The 18,410-nt window shown below is 30.1% G+C and overlaps 5 protein-coding genes across 7 annotated transcripts; 3 read left to right on the forward strand and 2 right to left on the reverse strand.

Annotated features, from left to right (window-relative positions):
- The first annotated feature begins 131 nt into the window (after positions 1–131).
- Positions 132–1,830, forward strand: LOC117235400. Its single transcript, XM_033497389.1, has 3 exons — positions 132–573; positions 636–1,258; positions 1,385–1,830. The coding sequence occupies exons 1-3, from the start codon at positions 289–291 to the stop codon at positions 1,464–1,466; spliced, it is 990 nt and encodes a 329-aa protein (XP_033353280.1). The 5' UTR covers positions 132–288; the 3' UTR covers positions 1,467–1,830.
- On the reverse strand, positions 1,761–5,249 carry LOC117235404 (protein charybde-like). Its single transcript, XM_033497398.1, has 4 exons — positions 4,849–5,249; positions 3,869–4,052; positions 3,626–3,781; positions 1,761–3,548 (listed from the first exon to the last, which is right to left on the reverse strand). The coding sequence occupies exons 1-4, from the start codon at positions 4,895–4,897 to the stop codon at positions 3,464–3,466; spliced, it is 474 nt and encodes a 157-aa protein (XP_033353289.1). The 5' UTR covers positions 4,898–5,249; the 3' UTR covers positions 1,761–3,463.
- Positions 5,250–8,314: 3,065 nt separating this feature from the next.
- Positions 8,315–12,103, forward strand: LOC117235544 (general vesicular transport factor p115). 3 transcript variants are annotated; one of them, XM_033497686.1, is made up of 12 exons: positions 8,315–8,560; positions 8,775–9,003; positions 9,084–9,340; positions 9,433–9,634; positions 9,708–9,859; positions 9,966–10,156; positions 10,241–10,413; positions 10,509–10,936; positions 11,014–11,194; positions 11,267–11,451; positions 11,538–11,897; positions 11,981–12,103. In XM_033497686.1, exons 1-12 carry the CDS (start codon positions 8,483–8,485, stop codon positions 12,059–12,061), a joined length of 2,517 nt encoding a protein of 838 aa, XP_033353577.1. In that variant the 5' UTR covers positions 8,315–8,482; the 3' UTR covers positions 12,062–12,103. The 3 variants fall into 3 exon arrangements, with proteins under 3 accessions (XP_033353577.1, XP_033353579.1, XP_033353578.1); XM_033497688.1 differs by having other exon boundaries at positions 8,413–8,560; positions 8,779–9,003; XM_033497687.1 differs by having other exon boundaries at positions 8,483–8,560; positions 11,538–11,889.
- A 400-nt stretch (positions 12,104–12,503) lies between these two features.
- LOC117235548 (NADH-ubiquinone oxidoreductase 75 kDa subunit, mitochondrial) lies at positions 12,504–16,143 on the reverse strand. Its single transcript, XM_033497693.1, has 12 exons — positions 15,969–16,143; positions 15,550–15,747; positions 15,345–15,452; positions 14,841–15,206; positions 14,539–14,760; positions 14,337–14,472; positions 13,886–14,238; positions 13,591–13,776; positions 13,314–13,503; positions 13,057–13,232; positions 12,814–12,948; positions 12,504–12,739 (listed from the first exon to the last, which is right to left on the reverse strand). Exons 2-12 carry the CDS (start codon positions 15,715–15,717, stop codon positions 12,590–12,592), a joined length of 2,190 nt encoding a protein of 729 aa, XP_033353584.1. The 5' UTR covers positions 15,718–15,747; positions 15,969–16,143; the 3' UTR covers positions 12,504–12,589.
- A 383-nt stretch (positions 16,144–16,526) lies between these two features.
- LOC117235556 (elongation factor 1-beta') lies at positions 16,527–18,057 on the forward strand. Its single transcript, XM_033497711.1, has 3 exons — positions 16,527–16,856; positions 17,237–17,664; positions 17,747–18,057. The coding sequence occupies exons 1-3, from the start codon at positions 16,777–16,779 to the stop codon at positions 17,899–17,901; spliced, it is 663 nt and encodes a 220-aa protein (XP_033353602.1). The 5' UTR covers positions 16,527–16,776; the 3' UTR covers positions 17,902–18,057.
- The last annotated feature ends 353 nt before the right edge of the window (positions 18,058–18,410 follow it).

An 18,410-nucleotide genomic window follows, 5' to 3' on the forward strand; every position in this document is an offset into this window, starting at 1 on the left:
CCAACAAATTTTATTTATTTGTTGCGCACATATTATTGTACATTCTATACGAAGAGAAAAAAAAGAATACTTCAAGACAATAAATATATAAAGAAAGAAATAAAACGTTTAAAGGTTAAGTATGTGTAGTTGAATTTTTTTATAGTTGTTACATATCATACTCAAATCAGTGTGCATAGTGTACTATAATAAATACGTACCATATCTTAATATTAAACAATTAAGCGATTTAAAGAATGACTAATTACAATATCATTGAATATTCTTCTATAGAATAAAGAAAAAAAGATGAATGAAAGAAGAATAAATTCATTAAATTTGAAAGAAAATACTACATATAATTGGCTGGAATATCAATTTCTCAGCATGTTTCATTTGTTTGCATCTGACGTTCAAGAACTGAAGTGGCATGATTTCCTACAGGACCAATTAACGGAACATCAAATTGGTTATATTCGCGAAGAAATTGTTAGCACAGCAATCGCAAATGTGCTTGAAAAGTATTATTTCAAAAAGAAACTGTTCCAATTCAACAGTGAATGTGCCCGTGTGGTTTGGCTACGGTTGTTCAATGCGAGTATCCTTCATTTTCTAACTTTTCTAATTTTTACCTACTTCCTCTCTTTTTCTTATAGTGGATATTCTTAAGATTAGATCCTTATTGGAGACAGGATACAACTGGAAAGGCGATACATTTGATTGTCGATATCGAACCGCAACCTTCGTCTGTCGACTCTTGGATATTTGGGAAGGTATCGCAAATTTCTATCCAAAAATCAATACCTACACTAACATGTATTCCTCTATTACCATCGATAACTGCTACGAAGCCATTGAATAGAATCACGCAAAAGCAACAAACAAAATTAAGATATATTAACAAAGAAAAATTAAAACAAAAGAATAAAGAGGGAACGATGATATCTTCTGAAATAAAAAAATCATGTGAAGTAGTTAATGAAAGGAAAAAATCAAATGGTTACTCGAAAAACGATAGCTATTTATCTATGCCTAAACAACATACCATAGATTCAACAGAAAGAATATATGATCAACCAAATAATTTCAAAGAAAAGAATAAGACTGACTTATTGGTAAAGATTTCAAAGCAAAATGGCAACAATAACGATGATAGTAAACAGGAAAACATAACAAATATTCGACAATTGTCGAAAAATTTAAAACAAAATAAAATGAAACTCTTGCCATGGGGAAAGGAAACAGCAGCGAAGATACCACTCCAACGATCATTGGAGAGGTAAAGTTAGTTAAAATTTTGCAAAAAGTAGAAGAAAGAGGTGGAAAAAATATTTTGTAGAATTTTATAACAATTTTTAATAAATAAAAAAGAAGGAACTCTCATGTAAGATGTATCATTTTGCAGGATAGAGATCATGTGCACAATTTTACCAGATCACAGCGACTATCTTGAAACGAACACTTTAAATGTAAAACGAATGAAATAAGTATGGGTAAATAAAACAAATATTTTTTATAATTTTTTGTTTATTGTTAAGATCACAAATTAGAATCAACATCACATATAGGCGGTATTGAGCTGAAGAAAAACTAGATGTTTTATATATCTACAACAATTTAATCGATAAAAGGATCTGTGTATATGTTTGATGTAATGGAAATCTTACAAATGAAAGTTGTATATGGAGTAAATTTTATTAAGAAGAAGAAGAATATACGAATGAACTTAAATGAATATGAACTGATGAAAGAAAAAAAGAAGATGAAATGCATATCAGATATAACGTTCAAAATTTGTATTTTCCTCAACTTTTCGCCACATTTTTTCTAAGCAAATAATATTTAACAATATATATCAAATATAAAAAATTAAATACATGCGCGCGCGCGCGCATACCCATACGCTCTCTCTCTCTCCACACACACATACACACACTATACTTCTAATGTCTTTAATGAAGTACAAAATATATGTAACAGCGTCTTATACTCTGATTACTCCTACGTAATCAATAGAATCAAATGTTCTTTTTGCTTCTAATTTCTTTGTTGTTATAACAAGCGTAGGGAGAACGTTTTGTTTTCAACTACTTTTAATTCACGAAACTTGTCTAAACATAATTGTTCTTCGATCTATATTCTGTGTGCGATTCAATATCTCAGTTTCTTTATCGTTCCGAATACTTTTACACGCGTACAAATATTATCTTGAAATTCTAACACTGATCAGTCTTATAAAGTCATACACGTGGTTGCTCCTATATATTTTTTCGTTTTCTCTTCCAATACAGTCATTTTAAATTTCATAAACGAAGCTTATTTGATTAAAATAATATAATTCTATAAGATGATAATAATAATAAACCGACAATATCATAATTAGACAAACTGTTTCTCGGAATTATAGATATTACAAATATTGAAGAAGTTGCATGTATGTCCAATCCTCTAAAATATTATTGTACAGATTCCTATTTTATGTCAATTGTGTTTTTTTGTTTTATTACTATCACAACATTGTCACCAATCGATATCTAAGAGTATTAAGATTTTTCATACAAGAAAATCACATTGAGACATTGAAAATGAAAAAATTGAAAAGATGGGTTACATGTATGTGTATGTGTATACAGAAAGATAGATAAATTACATCAATTGATAATTAATTAATAGATAAAAAGGGATACATCATAGAAGAAAATTAGGCCAGGTGAAATTGTACAAATCTATTTGTATCAAATGAAATTACTTTAGATATCCATTGGCATTTTTGAAACTACATATCTATTCTTATTACTACTTCTATAGTTTAATTACTTTTATTTTTGTTACTAATCAAGAAAAGTTGATTTAAATTTTATCGCATTATTACGTGTAAACGCAAACAAACTACTGTTACAAATCTTACATACCAAGTCATTTCTTCGTTAAACGAAGATACAGTTTACATCTCTTATGAGAGAATGTCTCCCTACGCATATCTAGAAATTTGTATTACCAAATATTTTTAAAAATAATTCATAAAACACACTATCTACATTATTATAGAAATTCTAACCTGCAGCATTGATTGATCAGATATGTTTACACTTACATATAAAGAAACAATGATATTTAAAACGAATTACAAATGTCAGGCAATATTCAAAATCTAGAAATCACGTAAAGAAACTTTTCAACCTTAACGATACTACAAATCTTTTTATGCTTTACTATCACAATTGTCAAAACGCATAGATTCTACTTCTTTCTCCCTCGCTCTTCTCTTTACATTATACTTTACTTTTCTGCTATTCATTCCTTATGTTAGCTACCGTTAAATGAAATATATCGCGAAATATAAGCACATCAGAAAAATTGATCTGCTTATTTTGTGTAGAAAGTAAAAAAGGCCACATTGGAGCCTACTTATAATTAGAGGAGCTTCGAATAATCACAATTATCAAGATAATCAAGCAATGACTCCTGGACATAGTGGGATCATTCATTGCTGATACGATCTATATAATTTCTTTTTCTCTAAAGTGAAATCTCTACTGATCATAATAGTACCTCCCCGGGTAAGATTTCTGTAAAGAAAAATAAATGCATTAAAATGAATCCAGATCATCTCCGTTAAGTTTAAAGCGAGCAATACACGACTTACTTCAAAAACTGAGGTAACAGAATATGCCAAGATGTATGATCCTGTTTCAAAGTCAAATAAAGTTCAAATGTTGATACTGTATTAGGATCACATTGTATCTTTGACAATTTCCTGCATACACTATCTGTTTCGAAGCTAATAAACAAGGTGCAACCTCTGTAATAAAAATACCATATCCATAGAAGACATAACATACTTTGAGAAAAAGTAAGAAAACAATTATTAAATAAGAAAATAGCTTACCTAAGACCGCAAGGTTCGTTCTCAGCCATACTAAGTACAGTTTTAGCAATTCTAGGTAAAAGATCAGCAGGTAACAGAACTTCCCCGCATGCTAATTGTACATGTTTTGCTCGCCTAAGTTCAACTTCCAATCGTTTTGCTAGAGCCTGACAAGCTCCGTCAAATTCTTCGGCCACTGTTCCGGCTAAACACGAAAAATATACATTCCGTTAATTACGATTATCGCTACTTACTTGAATGAACAATTATGATTATCACTATCATTGTTACGATTCTCACACTTGTTTTACAGCGAGAGACATGTTTTTAGATATGTATCCATCTAGCTGTGATTACTACTTGCGCACGCGTACACCAAACACCACAGACTATGTCTATATCTGCGTAAAGTGTACGTGCCGGCCGGTCCTACCGGCACCAACTTATTTAAGTAGTTATAATTTATTCGAAACTAAATCGTTTTATGTTATACGTCTATGTAATTATTATTATTATATTGCTTACTTATCACTTTCTAGTTAAAGAAATTCCTTCTTTTTCTTCCTTTCAAAAGAGAAAGAAAAAGAACAACAACAAAAATTAATAAAAGGAAAAATTACATTCGATTCTATGCAATCATATGTTCCGTATGACCATGATGTAACCACAGAGATATAATTAATGATTGCATAAAAATTATGGGAAAGAAATTAAACCATAAAGTAATACTCTCCGAGAGTATAAAGTACATGAATAAAATTTAAAAAACCGTAAAATATATAATTTAAAGATGACATTTGCTTATTCGTTTATTCTATGAAAAATCAGCTGATTTGGAAAACCAACTAAACAACTTTATATGTAGCTGATATCATCGATCGATCGTTATCCGTTAAATATATATGCAAGATATGATATAGTTAAAATAGAGAAAAAAAAGCTCGGGAAGAAACGTTTAAGTTAACACATAAAAGTGATTAAAAAATATTAAGTAGATTTACCTCTCGTGTTATTAAAATTCACATTTACAGGACATGGTAAAACCTCCATATTTGAGAGATATTGCACAGACACGCACAGAAATACACACAAAGAGTCAGGGAGGCACAGAACACAACTAATAATGTCACAATGACCTTCTTATAATATACAATAGTCGGATTATTTCTTCAGCGCTACGAATATATTCCGAGTTTTGATATTCTATTTTCAATGGTGGCGATTTAACAAGTTTCGCAATGCCGGCAAAATGACTTCTCTCAATTGTTTAAACAGGAGCAGCGACAGCAGTCACAGTCCTTTCTCCTCAACTTTCACTGAAAGCTTCGACACTATACTGACAAAAATAACATATCTCTCTACGTATACTCAGCATCGACACAACTGATTTGCCGACCTGATGACACGGCTTTTGTATAATTCTCCCCTCCCTCTTAATTTTTCCCTCCCACTGTTCTTTAACAGACCGCCTAGCAACACCAACTACGTGACGTTTCGCACTGCATCCACTTCGGCTATTTCCGTTTCTTGCTGTTCGGTTATCTTCGGTTCTTAATACCGCTTTCCTTCGACATCTCTTTCCTTCCGATCAACTAAACGACTTAAACAGCCCATTTCAACTTAATCGCATAGCCTACTGCTATTTACAACGTTACTATCTTTTTCTTATGTCTTATTTACTTCAATCCATATTCTATTATCAATTTCTCAGAACTGTTATAATTTTATTGCTTATGAACAATCGCTGCTAATTTGTTATTAGTCAATAATAAATTTAATTGATTGTAATTTTCATTTCATGATACATCTTATTCCGTACACAATCACTGATATATTTTTCAATTAATTTAAATTGGTATATATATACACTTGATAAATTCATTTCCAACGCTTTAACACTTCAACAATTAATTGATTATCAGATTGATCAGAATTAATTATCCGAAAAGTATCTGTAATTCATCCTTTTGACCAACTTTTTCGTATTTGCATCTATATGTGTATGTATACGTATAAATGTTCAGTTTTCTTTTTGTTTATTCTATTACTGTTGTTCGATGATTCATCTTATTCTTAAGGTAGGTCACCTGTATCTGTTTGTCCTTTGTACAAATGTTCAGTTTTCTTTTTGTTTATTCTATTACTATTGTTCGATGATTCATCTTTTAGAAGTTTCATCTTATTCCTAAGGTAGGTCACCTGTATCTGTTTTGTTCTTTGTACAAATGTTCAGTTTTCTTTTTATTTATTTTATTCTTATTGTTCGATGATTCATCTTTTAGAAGTTTTATCTTATTCCTAAGGTAGGTCACCTGTATTTGTTTTGTTCTTTTGTACATCTAGTACTTATCTTTTTTATGAATCATTTAATATGCAGAGCAAATGTTTTATTATCTTGCATCATCACATTATTTTACTATCGGTGCATGAAATACAACTAGTGTCAGTATTAGCGAAAATAAAAATAAAAATGTATAATAATTTGTTAGGAAACGTAATTCTAGATTTCTTGATATATACATACAGATATTTAAATATGTATGTACATAGGTATCGTGAGTCTAAAATCATACAAAATCGTGTCCATGTACAAAACAAACAGAAAACAAAATTGTACGTTATTGTATCTTTTAATGTTGTCAGTTTTGTACATAATTTCTTTTTATTATTTTTATGTTTTATATTTAATATGTAATCAGAGAAATATATTTTTCCGTTAGTGATTAGGAAAATTTTGCACAAATTATATTGTATTTATAATATGATAAAATGAGTATTAAAATGAGTAGTAAAATTACTATCAAGACTCTCACCGATAAAAATGATAGTGTAAATTGAAACTGTAATGAAAATTTATCTTTTTTTTCATATTGTTCTATTTCATCTTTTCATCATATTATGTTTACACATGTGTACCAAAAACGAGCTGTAAAAAGATTAAAACAAGATACGAGTTATAATTCGTTCATTGATGTTTCTTAGTTCAACAAATAAAGCATAGAATGAAATGCAGATCTGATTATTCATTACATGAGTAAATCATTAAAATTTTATCGTAATCCTATCATTAATACGACCCTGCGCTTGTTTTTCATCGCGATATTCGATTTTAAAATAATAAAATCTCCAAATTAGCATAATAATAGATTGCAAATATATCTTTTAATCCGTTTACTCCCCGCGAATAATGCATATACAGTATTCGAGTGCAGTATACTTATCCATATTTCAAATACTTTGCTCTTCTTGTGTCTTAGTCTTTATCTAGTCTCCATAAAAATAGAACTGACAACATGAGCAATGCGATTATTTTTCTATCACATATACATATGTATATACGTGTCTTGATTATACTGCATTATATGTAATTATTCATATATTTTATTTACGTATTTAGATAATGTTAAGGTATCTAATTATATATGTTTGTTCATTCGCAATGTCCATCGAAAGCTATTAAGAAGTAGTAAAATTGTTCAAGAAGAAGTAAATGGACAAATTGGCTGCTATTGCTGCTTTAATTAATAAAACTAACTATATTTGTGTTATTCACATGACGAGAAATAGATAATATTTTACTTTGGACGAATAATGATGGAACATAGACCTTCGATTTTTTTTTCTTATGATGTAATGTCAATGAGGATTGCTTTGACTTTGACAATTCTTTACGTCAGCCTCGGATTGAAACAACGAAATTGTTTTCACATATTACATAATTTTGTTACCTTGGCATGTATAAATAATCTTATAATTGGTAAATAAGTCGGTTAATTTTACAACATAATAATTCCATTTTAATCATTGAAAACCATATTTTATTGTTTTTTTAAGTAGTCAACATCTACATATATGTACGTATGTTTGTATATATACATGAATTTTATTCTATATTCCAAAATTATTTAAACATCCTTTAACTGGTTTTATTTTTAATTTAGTTATATAATACCCGTAGCATTGTAAACTTGATTACATGTGTGCATGTACATTTTTTTACATGGGACACAATCACGTACATCGATTATTTGAGCAGTAATATCTTACTTAAATCGATGCAAATATTTGTTCGTAATTACAAAATCTATTGTTCTTAAATTGCACAAAAAACGTTTCCGAACCAACGAGTTTATTGTAACCATACACATACATATTTTACAACAGATATGCGATTTCTTTAGATTCTGAATTATTTGACTGAAAAGGAGTCTATTATTTAAATTTATTCAAACTACTAGTTTTTCGTAAATTTTTCACGTTGATAAACGAATTAAATATTAGACGTTTTTGTCAAATAAATGATAAAACCCGACATACAAAATGGAACTATATGTTTTAAAAGCAGTAAGAAAAGAAATTATGTGAAATGAAAAGTGTTATTTAATATGTAAAATTTGAAAGGCTTTATTGACAATTTAAATTTTCGACATTTTACCGTCTATTAAAAATTCTATTCTTAAATGTATCAATTGTTTCAAGGCTACTTAAGGTTATAGTAGGTTATAGTGAAAGTTAGCGTTACTAACGCCCCCTATTAGACATTACTTGTTTGAGTAAGTTCTGCAAGTACGTAAAAAAAATGTCGACGACACTGTATGACGTGTAGTTTACAATTGTCAAGTTGTCAGCTGCAAAATGGAATATTTTAAAAGTAGATTAAAGTCTGTCTTAGGTTCTGCATCTGTAGAAAACGAACCATCGAGTATTGAAACGGTATTTCAAACTTTTTAATCGATTTATTTAATATTTTTGTTTTTTTATCTTCCTGACTGCGACACATGGTAGTAGCAATGTTTGTATAAGAAAAGTAAAAATTGAGTCGAAATATTTTGAGACACACTAAAATATTTCTATCTCTGCCTTTTCGCTTTCATACTGTTTTTCTTTTTGCGTCATTCACACTTTTTTCATTGGAGTAATCACACAGGTAGAGCGACTGATAGACAGGTTACAATCGTCGATGTTGTTGGATGACAGGCGAGATGCTTGTCGTGCACTTAAAGCTCTTTCGCGCACTTATCGTATCGAAGTGGGAGCTCAAGGAATGTGTGCATTACGACAAATTTTAGAAATGGACAGGACTGATTGTGAAATCATTAGTTTAGCACTTGATACACTTTGTAATATAACAAATCCTAAAGCATTTGATGAAGAAGGTAAAAATTTCATGTAGTTATATCGATCAATTTTTCTTGCACAAGTTTTACTATTACTTTTATGCAAATATTATTTTCAGTGGATCAGTATTGGCCCAACATCAAAGTGGGAGAAGAATTTACAGAAATATTTATTAAAGACACAGATAGCGTGGGAATAGTTTTAACACTCTTGGAAGAATTTGAATTCAAAGTTAGGTGGCCAGCATTAAAGTTATTGATGAATTTGTCAACTAATAGATTAAAGGATATACAAGAAATAATTTTAGTTAGTCCCATGGGTGTATCTAAACTGATGGATCTCCTTAGTGATAGTAGAGAAGTCATACGTAACGATGTACATTTCTATAAGCTTGCACTGCACATAACTTTTTTATATAATTACAATGTTATTATACTATAGTTGTAAAACATTTTATAATGTTGTAGGTTTTATTGCTTCTTATTCAATTAACAAAAGCTAATGCAAATATTCAAAAAATTGTTGCTTTTGAAAATGCGTTTGATCGTATTTTCGATGTTATTGCACAAGAGGGCAATGTAGAAGGTGGTATTGTTGTGGAAGATTGTCTACTATTAATGTTAAATCTTCTAAGGGGTAATGTAAGCAACCAAAATTTTTTTAAAGAAGGTAATATATAACTAGATACATATTATGTTAAATATAAATATGATAATGTTAATAGTATAATACTATGTCTTAGGCAGTTATATTCAAAAATTAACACCAATGTTTCAAATATCATCCGAACTTGATGACAATCCTCTAAGCACATGGAGTCCACAGAAGGTATCAAACATTCATTGCATGGTTCAAGTCATTCGTGCATTGGTAACACCAAGCGGATCTGCTCAGGTAAGTGTTCAGGTATACAAATAATGCAATATATAAAAACAATTTTTTTACTTATTTTATATATATATATATATACACACACACACACATATACATACATGTAAAGGCAGTATCGAATTGTCAACACATTATGAGAGCCTGTGGTCTTCTACAAGCTTTGTGTAACATATTGATGGCTAATGGTGTACCTGCGGATGTACTGACTGAGACTATTAATACAGTGGCTGAAGTTATTAGGGGAAATTCCAGTAACCAAGAATTTTTAGCTGGAGTAATGGCACCTAGCAATCCTCCTAGGTATTTTTATGTATATATTATATATTTTAAATATCATAAATTTACCGTATTAACACATTTCTAACACTCACATAATTCATTTAGACCTGCGATTGTTGTCTTACTTATGTCTATGGTGAATGAAAAGCAACCATTTGCTTTAAGATGTTCCGTTCTCTACTGCTTTCAATGTTTTTTATATAAAAATGAAACGGGACAAACTCAGCTTATTCAAACTTTGTTACCTCAGGGAAATGAAATGCCATCATTGACGACAGGTTTGTGAAAAGCTATTTTCATGTTTATTTTACAAATAGTTTTATATTGCAATATATACTGAACCAGAAAAATTTTACGAACATAATATTGCTAGGACAGTTGTTATGTGGAGGTTTATTTTCCTCTGATTCCTTATCGAATTGGTTTTCTGCCGTGGCATTGTCTTATGCATTGATCGACGACAATACACAGAAGGAACAATTGTTACGTGTATTACTTGCAACAAATATTGGAAAACCACCAGTGACCTTGATGCAACAATGTGTCATGTTACTGCAACAGGGCAATAAAATACAATGCAAATTAGGTCTTCTAATACTACTTTGCAGATGGATTGCACATTGTCTAACTGCTGTTAAATCATTCTTGCTTATTGATTCATCCGTAGCTTATTTAACAGCTCTGTTATCATCACAGGAGAATAACGATGATTTGCAAGAAACATTATTACAAAGTATGTGCGCCATACTTATTGGGTTGTGTGTACATTTTAATGATAATAGTATTTCTAACTACACAAAGGTAACACCAAAGACAAAAGAAATAAGACATATTTGTAATGCTAACATTATATCCTATATTTTTGTTCTATCTTTTAGGAAAAATTATGTAATTTAATCGAAAATAGAATAGGATTAGAAAGATTTCAAGATGCTATCGGTGGTCTTGCTAGACACGAGGTATATTCTAGAACTTTAAAACATCCTCAACCCTCGGCGAAGAATCCTTCTGAACTTTTATTAGATCATGAATTTTGTAGACTATCAAAAACGTTGGAGGGTAATTATCATATTTATGATTCATTCTGTTAATATAAGCTATGAAAATTGCAACTATGTGTGTACTTTATAGGTGTGATCATAAAGTCAGTTTTAGACGGAAGTAGCTTGCATCATAAAAATGAGATTACAACACCTACTTTGTCGGACTCTGTTTTAGTAGCTCAATATAAAGAGCTTATTCGAGACCAAGATTTTCAAATACAAAAGCTGAATCAACTTACGGAATCACTCGTAAAAGAAAAAAACGAACTTGAAGTATGGTATACAGTACATTTTCATGGATAATGTTTTGTTTACGAGATGGTATTTGTGAATTTTTAATTGATATTTACTTAATGTAGGCACAAGTACACGATCTTCGATCAACTATTAGTCATTTAAAGGATCAAAATTTAGTTTTACGAGCAGCACAAACTAATTTACAATCGGAAGAAAGTGAATCCAATAGTGTTACAATCAACGAAGGTTGCACAAAAGAGGCAGAAAAATATAAAACTGTGATTGCAGAGTTAGAAATTCGTTTAGTAGAATATGCTTCAATGGTAAAAAAATATGAAACTGACTTCGAACGTAAGTTAAAAGAAAAATCTGAGGAATTAGAAAAAATGAAGAAAGACCAAGAAGATCTTTTAGAACTTTTAGCAGAAGATGAAAGCAAAATTATGCGTTACGAAGAAAAATTGGCTGCATTAGGTGAGAAAGTACGTAATTTTGTTAAAATATTTTCTGTTGGATAAAAGCTCCATAAAAGGTAATAATTTTAATATTTGTTTTTTTCTCTTAGATCGAGACGGATGAAAGTTCTATTGAATTAGACACCGATGATCAAGCAGAATCCAACAATCTCGTCGATCGTATTGAATGATTGATATCGCCTTAAAACTCGAAAACTCTTACAATAGACTAATAGCAGTTCAAAAAGACTCTTATTTCGATAATATTTTTTATTGTTTTTTTCACATTTTCTTCCTATCTGTTTGTTTAAAATAATAATAAATCAATGTATTGTGATAATACGATAAATTATAAATATTAGCAAGAATCTAAATCACTGATAAATATTTGAATTACATTAAAAACACATACGAGAATTCATAGAACATGATAATTTACTTAAATTGATGTTTAATCCTAATTTAATCTATATCTCAACCATCACGTAGTAATAAAAAATATTAAATTTTATCAGCTGCAAATATAAGAAAAAAATAACAATTCTAACATTCCATGTAATCGATATTCAGTCTGTATATTCTGTTAAATTAAATAGTACTTACATATCTTTAAAATAAAATATCATAAAAGTATCATACCTTTAATATATTTTCATATACTATTATATATTGCCATAAAATACATTTTGCTATTTATATTCATAATTTAAATTTCTAATCTATAAGCTACTTTCTCTTTGCTTCATAACTGCTTGAACACATTTTGCCATTGTTTGCGAAGCACGAGATATCACATCAGTCATGAAAAAATGATCTAACGTTTTTTGTTTAACTTCCAATGGATTGGAAGACAAGGAACCTGATATTTCCTAAAAAATTTAGGAAAATTTAGATTATTAAAGTGTGTTCAATTATTATTTAGTTATAACATTCATGTATTTACCTTTGATAATTCTAATGCTTGAGCAAAATAATTAGCCGGTTCTACGTTACCATATCTAACTAAATGCGGCGCTATTTCTTCCAATCTAGATCTTACTTCGGCCAGGTTATCATAAGGCAAACATACCCCGCAAATCTATGAAAATATTATTTTATTAACTACTTTTTTCCTTGCATTTTCTTATATAGGAGCATGTTAACTTTCAATTTCATATATAAAAGAACGATAACTTCAATTAATTACTTCAGAAAGTGCTCGAATGATCTTCCAATCTGGTCGTGCCATACCCGGTGGTGTAATTGCAGCACAGGTTTGTTGTGCACGACCTTCCGTATTCACGTATGTTGCAACTTTTTCTGTGTATGCAGCTCCAGGAAGTATAGCATCTGCGATCGAAGCTCCTTCGTCACCGTGACTACCTAAATCGTCGTTAATTGAAATCGTTATTCATTCAGTTTGACTGTTCAAATTGCTATTATAAAATAATGCTTTCTATGTACCTATGTATATAATAAATGTATTCATAAAATCTTCTTTCTTGATATTTGTATCATCAGCTCCTAATAAAAAGAGAATGTGTGGTTGTTGTTCTTTAACTTCCTCAACAGTTGACGAATAACCCACATCTAAAGCTGCCACTTGTGATGCATTTGTATGAAGAATATTTAATATCTTCCATTCTTCAGGAGCCTATTAAAGAATACTTGTGTATATTATCAAACTATTATTATGTATATGACTATAATAACAAAAGTAATTTTATCAGTTTTCTCTTACTTTTGTTTTTTCTCCTAAAGCTTGAGCTAACAATTGCGTCTCAGATAAAATTTTTGCTCCATCTTTTCTCATCAATTGCTCAACACCCAGGATGATTAAAGGTTTTTTTGCAGACCTCAAAATGTTCCAAAACGAATGAGTACTGTTTCTTAACTGTGTTATAATTTCTGGCGATTGACCTAAATGCTAATATTGAAATAAATTGATTTTTTAAATAATTAATCATTTTTTAACTAATAAGTGCAAACAAAATGTATTAATATATTACCAGAGTATTACAAGATTCTATACATACCTCATGATCATAAGTTAAATCTATATTTGGACCAATTACAGCAATGGTCTGTTCACCATGAATATATCCTTTCCTTAAACGGGTATTCACTAATGGTGCTTCGTACCTCGGATTAGTACCAATCAATAATACAACATCAGCCTCTTCTACTGCAGCAATTGTATTGTTTAGTAGATAACTACTTCTTATATCAATACCTGTGCCTTGTTTTGGAAAACTCTGTTCTGTTGCAAGAGTTTCACTACCAAGTCTATTTACTAAATCTTTCAAGGCCACAAGAGCTTCAGTATCAGCTAATTTTCCAGCAATGGCAGCACATTTATTTGGAGCTGCATTCTGAATAGCTCGAGCAGCTAACAAAGAGTATATTGTCTCAATATAACAAAAAATACTGTCTACTTTAAAGAAAACCAAAATAAAAATAAAAAATTGAAAATATTTTAAGAAATACTTGTAACAAGAGCATCTTCCCATTCAACAGCTTCTAATTTGCCATTAATTTTTACCATAGGAGTTATAAGCCGTTGACGCTTTAATCCATCATAAGAGAATCGTGCTTTATCAGACAACCACTCTTCATTTATTTCCTATATAGTATGTAATCATTAAGATTTATAAATATATTTAATCATTAATTATTGTGTTAATAATACCTCATTCACTCTTGGTAAAATTCTTAAAACTTCACCAGTTCTATGTGATATCACTATATTACTGCCGACAGCATCAAGAATATCGATACTGTCTGTACGACGTGTCTCCCATGGGCGGGCAACAAAAGCGTAAGGTTTACTTGTTAATGCTCCAACAGGGCATAAGTCAATAATGTTTCCAGATAATTCAGACAGAAACATTTTTTCTACATACGTTCCTACCTATTAGGGTATAATTTAAAAATAACAGTTCAAATAGCAGGACTCAAGATAACAGTATACAAACTGTCATTTGAACATACTTGCATATCATTTCCACGGCCCGTAGTTCCTAAATCATCAATACCAGCTACTTCAGATGCAAAACGAATGCATCGTGTGCAATGAATACAACGTGTCATAATTGTTTTTATTAAAGGACCAATATCCTTGTCTTCTACTGCACGTTTGCCGCTATAGTTGATGTCAACAAAACGGCTTCGATCACTGCCAAATGCCATACTCTGATCTTGTAAATCACATTCACCACCTTGATCACAGATAGGGCAATCTAAAGGATGATTTACTAATAAAAACTCCATGACACCTTCTCGAGCTTTACGAGTTAAATCAGAATTGGTTTTAACTCTCCACCCTTTCATCACAGGCATGGCACAAGCTGCAACAGGCTAAACATTTGTATGACACAGGTTACAAATACATAATATTTTAATTGAAATGCACTACATATTTGTATATGTCTGTGTTCGCATATGCATCTACATATATGTATGTATAGTTTATATTAAAAAGCAACCAATACATACCTTAATCTGTTTTTCAATTTCCACAAGACACATTCTACAATTTCCTGCCACAGCTAAACGTTCATGATAACAAAATCTTGGGATTTCTACTCCTACTTTTGCAGCTGCCTAAACATATAGAATGAAACAAAGATGTTTAAAGTTTAAGCATAATAGTTGTACAAGTAATAATATATAAGAATGATGTACAAATGACACTTCATACTTGCAGAACTGTCGTTCCAGGTGGAACCTGAACTGGCTTATCATCTATAAATACTTCCACTAATTCTTGTTGAAATTTAGATGATGTTGTATGCAGTCCCGCGGTAGAAAGTCTACCATTCTGTATTCCCGCGGTCAATCTTATCACGGGTAATCTTAACATTTTCATTCGATTATTCCGTTACGCGTTGATGTTATACTGTTATGTAAGAAAATGTCACAGTTTCAAACTTTCATCGACGGATATAATAACTTAACTTATTTAATAACCTAATTAACATATACTCATAAAATCGTATTTTCTTAGTAATCGAAAAATGGACAAATCAATATATATTATGTATTAAAATAATAAAGAAGTACTCAATTACTATATAACATCAAATAATTTATACTACAATATATTTAATAAAATATTACCAAATTTCCGTCCTTTCCACAAACTCCTCTTACACCCCCTTAACGCTTAAAACAGATGTTTCGGGATAATCTATAAAATCAATCCAAAATAAGATTCGGCGCAAACAATACGTTGCTTTACTATCATATATATTTTCAAGTATTGGCAGACTATGTGACATCGGCTAATTTTTGAACACATCCTTTGCGACATCTATTAGAAAAAATTAATTTGATATAAATAATTTCTTATGTACATTGATTATATTTTACCTCGAGAAATTAGTTTCTCACAATTTACGCTTTTATAATAATTAAAGAATAATCTTTACGTACGCAGATTTAAATGTACATGCGATGCGCGCGCGCGCGCGTATATATTAATTTTCGTACAAAATTTTTAGATAAGTAAAACAATAAATATTGCAATATTAAAGTTAATTTTATAAAAAGAAAAGGGATAGAATATGACGTTAGTAGACTTTTTTTGTGTACTGGAATAAAAAGTTTTAAAGGGAGAAAAACAAAATGAACAAAAGAAATATTCAATCGATTTATAAAATCGAAACGATTGCAATATGTAAATGAATCGTATTTGATTTTGGCAAAGTTCGAATAATTTCGCAATTAAGAAATTACAATTTAAAATTAATCGCTAGTTATTTTATTATTTCCCAAGAATAGCAGACCGGAATGACGTCATGTTGTGACGAAATAATGAACCGTCAATTTTTCTCCGTATATAATCCTACCTTCCGGTAAGCGGATAAAGGGAAGTTTATTATCAGTAACTTCGGTTAGGTGTCTTCGTTTTACTTAATTTTTCGCAATGGCTATTGGTGATCTTAAAACTGATAAGGGTATTAAAGATTTAAATTCCTATTTAGCAGAGCGTAGTTATATCGAAGGGTAAGTGTACTTTTATCTTTATAAAATTTATATTGGAATGCACGTGGTTCTTTACTTACCAATGTCTTAAAGTCATTAAAATTTTTTCTTTCTTTTTTTTTTGTATAATAGTTTGAATTATATTATTTTTTACTGTGTTTAATATTTATCAGTACTAAATTTTCGAAAAATATTCTTGATCTTTTAATGCATTAATTCATCGCCATTTATATGCATATTAAAATATAATTGAACATTATATTATGACTTGGAAAGGATACGAATGTAAAAAATAGCAAGTAATTATGCACATTATATTTATTTTTATTCGTACTATATAAAATATGCTAAATATACATATATACTTTCAAGGAATGTCAAACAAAACTGATATTTTTAAGGTGGCAACCCACTCAAGCAGATGTAGTAGTTCTCGAAGCTTTAGGAAAGACTCCAACATCTTCGAATCCTCATGTATTAAGATGGTATAATCACATCAAATCATACGATTTAAAGACACTTCCAGGAGAAAAGAAAGCACCTGTTATCTTAAGTGGCAATAATTCTACTAACGTGGTAGCAGCCAAAAGTGAAGAAGATGATGAAGATGTGGACCTCTTTGGATCAGACGAGGAGGAAGATGCTGAAGCTATACGACTTAGGGAGGAAAGATTAAAGGCATATGAGGAGAAAAAATCTAAGAAACCAGGACCAATTGCGAAATCTAGTGTTGTATTAGATGTGAAACCATGGGATGATGAAACTGACATGGAAGGAATGGAAAAAGTTGTGAGATCTATTCAAATGGATGGCCTAGTTTGGGGAGCATGTAAATAATTTTGTTATTTTCAAAATCATATCAAAACCTCAGTCTTGCAAAATCATAAGTTTTATATATATTGTGTTTCCAGCTAAATTAGTTGCAGTGGGCTATGGCATTAATAAATTCAGGATAATGTGTGTCATAGAAGATGAGAAGGTGTCTGTAGATTGGCTGATAGAACAAATAGAAAGTTTCGAAGAGTTTGTTCAGTCTGTGGACATTGAATCGTTCAATAAACTATAAATGATTGTTTCTGACTATTATCTTTAATGTAAACTTAATAAATAATAATCATTGTTTGTATATATAATTTGTTATTGAATAAGAAAAATTAATATTGCAAATTTCAGTGGTAATATATTAGCAAAAGATTCAATTAAAGTATTTATTTTCATCATACTGCTTTGATATTTATAATAGACAATTGAAAAGAAAAAAATTGATGTTTTACTTTACATATACAATTGACCCTTTAATAATACAGGTTTAAATAACATGATATTAGATATATGAATTTTTCCATATGTGACCGCACGCTTGTTTCGAATCAATTCATTCAGCTCGTTACAACAATAACGCTATTTATGAAAAAAAGGAAATGATTTATGGAAGAATAATATATCATAAAAGATCCGTTGTATGTTACCGATTTGTATTGAACAGATCACTTTTCGTGAGAATTTCTTAATCTGCGACTTTTATGTCTTATTTTATTATAAATACACAATAATAATTGTAATATTATGTAGCAT

The sequence above is a fragment of the Bombus vosnesenskii genome, unplaced genomic scaffold (assembly GCF_011952255.1).
Source record: "Bombus vosnesenskii isolate JDL3184/JDL3185 unplaced genomic scaffold, Bvos_JDL3184-5_v1.1 scf7180000013316, whole genome shotgun sequence".
NCBI classification, from domain to species: domain Eukaryota; kingdom Metazoa; phylum Arthropoda; class Insecta; order Hymenoptera; family Apidae; genus Bombus; species Bombus vosnesenskii.

Coding starts and splice junctions, on each gene's coding strand:
- LOC117235404 (XM_033497398.1), bottom strand. CDS start 4,897: ATGGAGGTTTTACCATGTCCTGTAAATGTGAATTTTAATAACACGAGA. Junction 4,053..4,848: donor GAATTTTAATAACACGAGAG/GTAAATCTACTT, acceptor TTTCGTGTTTAG/CCGGAACAGTGGCCGAAGAA. Junction 3,549..3,625: donor CTGTTACCTCAGTTTTTGAA/GTAAGTCGTGTA, acceptor TTTTCTTTACAG/AAATCTTACCCGGGGAGGTA.
- LOC117235400 (XM_033497389.1), top strand. CDS start 289: ATGAATGAAAGAAGAATAAATTCATTAAATTTGAAAGAAAATACTACA. Junction 574..635: donor TTTGGCTACGGTTGTTCAAT/GCGAGTATCCTT, acceptor TTTTTCTTATAG/TGGATATTCTTAAGATTAGA. Junction 1,259..1,384: donor CTCCAACGATCATTGGAGAG/GTAAAGTTAGTT, acceptor ATCATTTTGCAG/GATAGAGATCATGTGCACAA.
- LOC117235544 (XM_033497686.1), top strand. CDS start 8,483: ATGGAATATTTTAAAAGTAGATTAAAGTCTGTCTTAGGTTCTGCATCT. Junction 9,004..9,083: donor TAAAGCATTTGATGAAGAAG/GTAAAAATTTCA, acceptor TATTATTTTCAG/TGGATCAGTATTGGCCCAAC. Junction 11,452..11,537: donor AAGAAAAAAACGAACTTGAA/GTATGGTATACA, acceptor TACTTAATGTAG/GCACAAGTACACGATCTTCG.
- LOC117235548 (XM_033497693.1), bottom strand. CDS start 15,717: ATGAAAATGTTAAGATTACCCGTGATAAGATTGACCGCGGGAATACAG. Junction 13,504..13,590: donor CTTTAGGAGAAAAAACAAAA/GTAAGAGAAAAC, acceptor ATTCTTTAATAG/GCTCCTGAAGAATGGAAGAT. Junction 12,949..13,056: donor TCATTCGAGCACTTTCTGAA/GTAATTAATTGA, acceptor ATATTTTCATAG/ATTTGCGGGGTATGTTTGCC.
- LOC117235556 (XM_033497711.1), top strand. CDS start 16,777: ATGGCTATTGGTGATCTTAAAACTGATAAGGGTATTAAAGATTTAAAT. Junction 16,857..17,236: donor GAGCGTAGTTATATCGAAGG/GTAAGTGTACTT, acceptor GATATTTTTAAG/GTGGCAACCCACTCAAGCAG. Junction 17,665..17,746: donor TGGCCTAGTTTGGGGAGCAT/GTAAATAATTTT, acceptor TTGTGTTTCCAG/CTAAATTAGTTGCAGTGGGC.